Source organism: Tursiops truncatus, chromosome 8 (assembly GCF_011762595.2).
Source record: "Tursiops truncatus isolate mTurTru1 chromosome 8, mTurTru1.mat.Y, whole genome shotgun sequence".
Lineage (NCBI taxonomy): Eukaryota > Metazoa > Chordata > Mammalia > Artiodactyla > Delphinidae > Tursiops > Tursiops truncatus.
In genome coordinates, this window is record NC_047041.1 from 103,588,938 (window position 1) to 103,596,124 (window position 7,187).

The following is a 7,187-nucleotide window of genomic DNA, read 5'->3' on the forward strand; positions in this document are numbered from 1 at the left end:
GCAGGATCAGAACCAAATCCGGCTGCTCCAGGGCCCGACTGTGTTTCGGGGCAGAGGGAACAAGCAGCCTGGAGCTTCACACTCCTCCCCACCGTACCTCTCATCCTTCCTGCTGCTACTGACACCTGGCTTTCAGATGTCCCATGTAACCAGCTGAAAGCACCAGGAACCCGTGTAAGACTGAGCTTACCCCAGGACAGCCCCCTGGATCCCCCCATGCAGGCAGCAGGTTGCTCGGGAAACTGGCTTCTCCATCCGCAGCCCCTGCTGGGAGCTGGGGAGATCTTATCTGACAGCAAGAGATGACACTGACCACCAGCAATCTTTTTCAGCGGCTTTATTGAGATATAATTCACATACCCTCCGATCCACCCATGCACTTACAGTGTACAGGTCGGTGGTTTCTAGTATATTCACAGAGTTGTGCAGTCATCACCATCGTTAAACGTAGAACATTTCATCATCCCAGAAAGAAACCCTGCACGGAGCCAGCTATGTAAAAATTAACTACATTAGTTTGAATCAGTAATATCTGTTCGTGGTACAGAATTCAAAGGGCACAGTGAAAGGAGGGCCCAGCCCTGCTCAGGAGCTCACCCCTCCCCCGGAGGTACATCCTGTGGTGAGTTTATCGTGTGTCCTCCCAGAGGAAGTCTGTACGTAAGCGAGTATACAAGAGTATGAACTTTATTTTCCCAACAAAGAGAGTAATTTTTTTTTTTTTGGAGATAATTGTAGATGTATATGCAGTTGTAAGAAATAATACAGAGAGGTCGTATCTCCCTTTCACCAATTTTCCCCAGTGGTAACATCTTACATAACTATGGTTGTCTCAGCCCATTCATGCTGCTCTAACAAAAATACCATAGACTGGGCAGCTTAAACTACACACATTTATTTCTCACAGTTCTGGAGGCTGGGAAACTCAAGCTCAAGGTTCTGGCAGGTTTGGGCCCGGTCCCTGGTTCATAGTAGTTGTCTCCCCCACTTCCTTTTCTTTCTTTCCTTCTTTCTTTTCTTTCTTTCTCACTGCGAGGCTTGCAGCATCTCAGTCCCCTGACCAGGGATTGAACCCGGGGTCATGGCAGTGAAAGCCTGGAATCCTAACCACTAGGCCACCAGGGAACTCCCTGTAGTGGCCGTCTTATCTGTATATGGTGGAAGGGGTGAGGGGGCTCTCTGGGGTCGCTTCTTTAAGGGCACTGATTCCATTTATGAGGGCTCCACCCTCGTGACTTAATCACATCCCCAAAGCCCCACCTCCTAATACCATCATGTTGGGAATTAGGTTTCGACATATGAATTTGTGGGGACACAAACATTCAGTCTATAGCAATAGTACAGTAGCATAATCAGGGCATTGATATGATACACTTTGACTTTATTCACAGTTCACCAGTTTTATATATGCACTTTTATTTTAAGACAACTTTTATCTATCTATACCTATCTATATCTATCTATCTGTGTATCTATGTATCTATGTATCTATCTATCTATCTAGCAATTCTAGGTTCACAGCAAAATTGGGAGGAGGGTAGGGAGGTTTCCCAAATCCCCCTTCCTCCCCCTTTATCAACATCCCCCACCAGAGTGGGGTACTCGTTACAGTCCATGAATCTACACGTCACCATCACCCAGAGTCCATGGTTTACATCTTGAGTTCGCTCTTGGTGGTGTAGTATTCTGTGGGTTTGGACAAACGTGTAATGACATGTATCCACCATTTTAGTCTCATACAGAGCAGTTTCATATGTACTTTTTAAAACCTGCATGATAGCATCTGAAGGTAATGACAGCTCCTCTCTGAGCCTTGCTTTTTGCTACCAAGGATCAGTGAAAGCTGGCCTTTACCCAGCACTTCTGAGGAATACACTCTTCGTGTGCTGTTGTCACCCCGACTCCAGAAGGGGGCGCTGTCAGCCTCCTATTTGGCAGATGAGGCCAAGGAACTGAGTGGTGATTACCCGCCCCCCTCCTCCCTGGGGCCATTCTGTCCAAGCTGACCACTCCCCTACCCTGCCTCTCCTGCACCCTGAAGTTTGTTTTGCTTCTCGGGCAGAGCTGTCCCCCTCTTGGTGACTGGAGAGTGCCCTTTTTTGGGGTGCGGCTGGGCCCACACCAGTGGGTGTCCAGTCATTCCCAGAATCTCGTTACCCTAACAGTGATGCCCGGAACTCCTGCGGTTTCCTCATTTCCCCTCCTGGGTAGGGGCCAGCGGGAAGATGCCCTGCAGCTAAGGCTGAGCATCGGTCATCTTGACCTTTCTTGCCAAGGGTCCCTCACAAGGGGACAGTCCATCTTCCCGCTAGCAGAGGGCCACACTGGCACGACCGTCCCTCTCAAACACACTCTCGTCAGGTCCAGTTTAGGGTAAAAATGGTATAGTGGTGTAATTTAAATTTATATTTCTCTTATTACGTATGATGTCAAAGATCTTTTTGTATGTTTAATAACCTTTGTAGTTTTATTTTCTCAGATGGGTGCGTTTATGTCCTTTTTCTATTGGGTTGTTGGTATTTTTAAAATTTATTTGTAAGGGCTCTTTATATAGAGATATATTAAGAAAGTTCGCCTGGGATAAGGGTTGAAAATATTTTTCCTAGCTTTCTGTCTTTTGATTTGGTTTATGTTGCGTTTTGCCATTTATACAATGAAATTATTCATCTTTTATGGGAGTTTGGGGGGTTTTTGGTCATACCCAGAAAGGCTTTCCCTTCTTGTAAAAATGTTTCTTTCCATGCTCTCTTTCTTAATGTTCTCAAGGTTTCGTGTTTGTATTTTTTTTTTTTTTTCTAATTTTTGGCTGCGTCGGGTCTTCACTGCTGCACACAGGCTTTCTCTAGTTGCAGTGGGCGGGGGCTGCTCTTCATCGCGGTGCGCAGGCTTCTCATTGCGGTGGCTTCTCTTTGCGGAGCACGGGCTCTAGGTACGCAGGCTCAGTCGCTGTGGCACGTGGGCTCAGTAGTTGTGGCTCGCGGGTTCTAGAGCACAGGCTCAGTAGTTGTGGCTCACGGGCTTAGTTGCTCCGCGGCATGTGGGATCTTCCCAGACCAGGGCTCAAACCTGTGTCCCCTGCATTGGCAGGCAGATTCTTAACCACTGCGCCACCAGGGAAGTCCCTTGTGTTTGTATTTAATTTTGATTCTCCTGGAATCAAGTTTAACTTTGATTCTCCTGGAATGTAATTAGGTGTACTGAGTGAGGCTGGAGGCATCCGACTTTATTTCTGTGCTGATGGCTACCAGGCGGCCTTTAGGGAATTCCCTGGTGGTGCAGTGGTTAAGAATCGGAGCTCCCACTGCAGGCGGCACAGGTTCAATCCCTGGATGGGGAACTAAGATCCCACATGCCAAGCAGTGCAGCCAAAAGAAAAAAAAAAAAAAAGCGGCCTTTATTAGTCGAGGTCCAGTCAGGAGACGGAAGTCACATGGTGATTTGAAGAGAGAAAGTTCAAATATACAGAATTATTATCAGGGATTAGAATTGCAGGGAATTGGCCAGTGAGAGGTAAAGAGAACTCTTTAGAACGCAGGAAAAGCAGATGATCTGAGCGGGGAAGAGCCCCTAGCCCCCACGCACCAGGCGACCGAGAAGTCGCCGAGGTGCTGCACCAGCAGAACTTGCTAGAAATATGCCCATTGTAGTATTGGGGAGACTTCTTCCTTGACCTTCACCTCCCCAGCACCCTGCGGGAAGTAGCACCGACAGCAGCAGGGGAGGGGACTTGGGCAGGATCCCAGAGTTCTCCTTGGAGGCAGCAGTGAAGAGAAGCCAGGTCCAGTCAGGTTCATGGGCAGATGCAGAAATAGGAGCGCAAGGGCCTGGGGTGTGGGAGCCGCTGGGGGAGGCCCTTTCTGCTGGGCTTCCCTGCCTGGTTTCTGCTCTCTCTCTGTACACCACCCTCTTCCCCCAGGCGTGCCTTCCTAGCTTTGGGGTCACACCCCGAGGAAGCCGCAGGCTGGCTCTCTGGGCTGAAGAGGGCCCTCCCCCACAGAATAAGGAGAGGGGTCCGTGCCAGTTCCTGACGGGTAGGGGAGGGGTCTGGGCACGTCCTGTAGGTGACTCACCTAGTGTCAGGACAGCCTTGGGAAGCGGGTCTCCTTAGCCCCATTTTAGGAATGAGGGTCCTGAGGCCTCAAGAGGTGAAGTCCCTCACCAGGGAGCAGCTGGGAGGTGATAAAACAGGTCCCAACCCACATCTGCCGAAGCAGGGGGGAGGTGTTGGCGAGGGAAGGCCGTGCCCTTTCCATCGCCCCAGGGACCTGGGGGAATTCAGTCCCTCAGGGCACTCAGACTCCCAGGTCTGGCTGTGCCCCTGGCAGGAACAGCTCAGAGGAGGGGCGGGGGGCACAGGCAGCGATGGTTGCTGGGGAAGGTGCAGACCCCGCGGGTGTCTGGCCCCCAGGTCCCTCTGTCCCTCTTGTGGGGCCGGTCATGTGCCACCTGGCTCTTGAGGGCGCATTCATGGGGAAGAGGTGTACTTATTATCACAGTTTGGGGCCAATATAGTCCCTTGAGAATGGGGCGCCCCTTCCTCATTTGCTGAGAGGGTGGGGAGGGCGGGCAGCAGGGCTGTGGCCCCTCCTTCCGTGTGGTGGTGCGTGTGCCTTGTCAGGGTTCAGGCTGGGATGTGGGTCCCCTGAATGTTAGGAGTAAGGAATGAATTATAGAGATTAGACTTTGCACCACGTGGGAGGAGATGGGGGAGTAAAAGACCAAAGAGGGGAGTTGACAGAAAAGCCCCTGAGGAACCTCGGGAGGCACTCAGTGGCGTGGGGACACGCCCGGGCCTGCAGGGACCCTTCCCTGCTGGTGGCACGGTGCAGAGGGGGCTTGTTTCGGGGTCCTGAGTGCGCAGCCGAGCTCCCGGGCCTGGGGTCACCACTGATCAGCGGGCCGGGCTGTCCCCCTGCTCGTGCCCACCCTCGGGCCACAGCTGCCCCTTCCCCTCCCCAGACCAGGAGGGGCCCTGGGAGGAGGGCAGCTGGTTGGGGGTGGCCGGTGGCCGGTGGGGACCGCCGGCTCCGGGGCCCGTGTGACCTTGCTTGGCTCCCCTCAGATCCTGAACCCGCCGCCGTCCCCCGCCACGGACCCCTCCTTGTACAACGTGGACGTGTTCTACCCTTCCAGCATTCCTGCCACCGCCAGGCCGTACAGGTACGGAGCCCCCGCGCCCCGCGGTACCGGGCCTGGTCCCCATTTCCTGCGGGAGAAAGCGCGGAGGGTCGGGGCGCCGGTGGGCGTGCTGAGTTCAGAAACCATCCTGAGCCCACGGTTGGCAGCCCTGGGGGTGTTTTGTAAGCCGGGCCACACGTGGCCTTGAATGACGCCCCCAGGGGTCTCCACCGCAGCCGGCCCGTCCCCCGGAGGGCTCTGCGCTCTGTGCCTGAATCCAGCGCTGGGACCCCGGTGGGGCGCCACCCCTTGGTACCTCGGCTGGCCCTTGATGGGGCGATCCTTCCCCCTTACCCACTGCGAGGGCCTGCTTGGGCCCCGGGCCTGCTCGGCTCCGACCCCGCACTCCCAGCTGTCCCTTTAGGGGTCGCACGACCCCCTCCTTGGTGGGGAGCGGCCAGCTGGAGAGCGTTGAGGAGATACGGGATCCGGGTTTGCTGGCCTGTGGCCAGGGGCGGGTCGGAGCCAGGGTGGGCGAGGTGAACCTGCTGACCTTCACCCGATGGTCTCAGCCGACAGGGCCCGCCCACCAGGTGCGCTGGGGCCCCCGCCCCCACCCCCGGGCGAGCTACCTGATGGGGCAGGTGGAGGGTCGGCCCCGCCAGGCTCGCCCCCTGTGTGGAGGGCAGGGCTTGGGGGTGGCGGAGGCCCTTGGTCCTCCCGGAGCGGCGGACCCTCCGAGCGCGGCACCGCCTGCCACCTGGTGGCCGTTTGGGGAACTCCGGGGCCTGGCCGGGGAGCCGGGCAGCCGTGCAGATTCCGGGGAGGCCCAGCCGTTTACTGGGTCACTGCCCTGTTCAAGAACCTGCGGGGGCTCCCCAGTGCCTCAGTGTCACCGTGTGTCCCCAGAGCTGTCACCTCCACACCAGCCAGGCCAGGCCCCTCAGCCTCCAGTCTACTGCATGCTTTGCTCTTTCTGCCCTGGTTTTGGTCCCCCTCCAAGACCTCTGCCCTCCCCACTGTCTGTGGGCGTCCCTTCTTGCTCCCAGGGCTCCACGAGGCACATCCTGCTGCTGCACCTTCCTCAGTGTAGGTGCCCCTCGGGTGCTGGCCCCACCTTCCCGCCCGCTGTGAGCCCCACTGTGGCTCTTAAACACACCACGATCCCCACCTTGGACTCGGGCCAAAGGGTGATGTCACGGGGGACGGTCGGGAGGCATCTCTGGGATCAAGATGGGAGGCCAACTGGTCTCCAGTATTTACAGTAATGGTAGAAGGGGGAACGGTCGTTGACCACTTTCTCGTGTCAGATGCTGTTTCTAGCGCGTTCCAGGCAGAATCTCATTTTAATCCTCACAAGCTCCTTTGAAATGGATACTGTTTCATCTTCCCCATTGTGTCAATGAGAAACTGAAGCTCAGAGAGGTTAAGTTGCCCAAGGTCAGCTAGGTAGGCTCTGGAGGCCTCGTTCCCCGTAAAGGTGACCTTGGCCTCGGGCTGCAGTCCTTGTCAGGGCCTGGGCTTGGCAGCCTGCAGGGTAGGTGCCAGTGCGCCCACTTTAAAGGTGGCAATATTGAGGCTCAGAGAGGCCACATAGCCAGGGGGCCCAAGTGCCCAAAGGTGGACGTGCATGTGGGCCAATCTGAACCCAGGTCCCCTTTCCCTTGCTGTATCCCCTCCAGACCCTACATCATCCGTGGCATGGCGCCCCCTACGACGCCCTGCAGCACAGACGTGTGTGACAGTGACTACAGCGCCAGCCGCTGGAAGGCCAGCAAGTACTACCTGGATTTGAACTCGGACTCAGACCCCTACCCGCCTCCGCCCACACCCCACAGCCAGTACCTGTCGGCGGAGGACAGCTGCCCACCATCGCCCGCCACAGAGAGGAGCTATTTCCACCTCTTCCCGCCCCCTCCATCCCCCTGCACGGACTCGTCCTGACCTCGGCCGGGCCACCCTGGCCTCTCTCTGCCCCTGTAAATAGTTTTAAATATGAACAAAGAAAAAATTATATTTTATGATTTAAAAAATAAATATAGTTGGGATTTTAAAAACATGAGAAATGT

At 55.4% G+C, this 7,187-nt stretch overlaps 1 protein-coding gene across 7 annotated transcripts in view; it reads left to right on the top strand.

Annotated features, from left to right (window-relative positions):
* LRP5 (LDL receptor related protein 5) overlaps positions 1–7,184 on the top strand; it is a 108,762-nt gene extending 101,578 nt beyond the window's left edge. For 4 of the 7 annotated variants that reach the window (XM_033861310.2, XM_033861312.2, XM_073809278.1 and 1 more), the window contains 2 exons: positions 5,063–5,160; positions 6,801–7,184. In XM_033861310.2, coding sequence (XP_033717201.1) covers positions 5,063–5,160; positions 6,801–7,062 — 360 coding nt within the window. In that variant the 3' untranslated portion in view covers positions 7,063–7,184. Of the gene's footprint in view, positions 1–5,062; positions 5,161–6,800 lie in introns of those variants that run through there. The other 3 variants (XR_012333630.1, XR_012333631.1, XR_012333632.1) reach the window with 1 other exon arrangement.
* Positions 7,185–7,187: the final 3 nt, after the last annotated feature.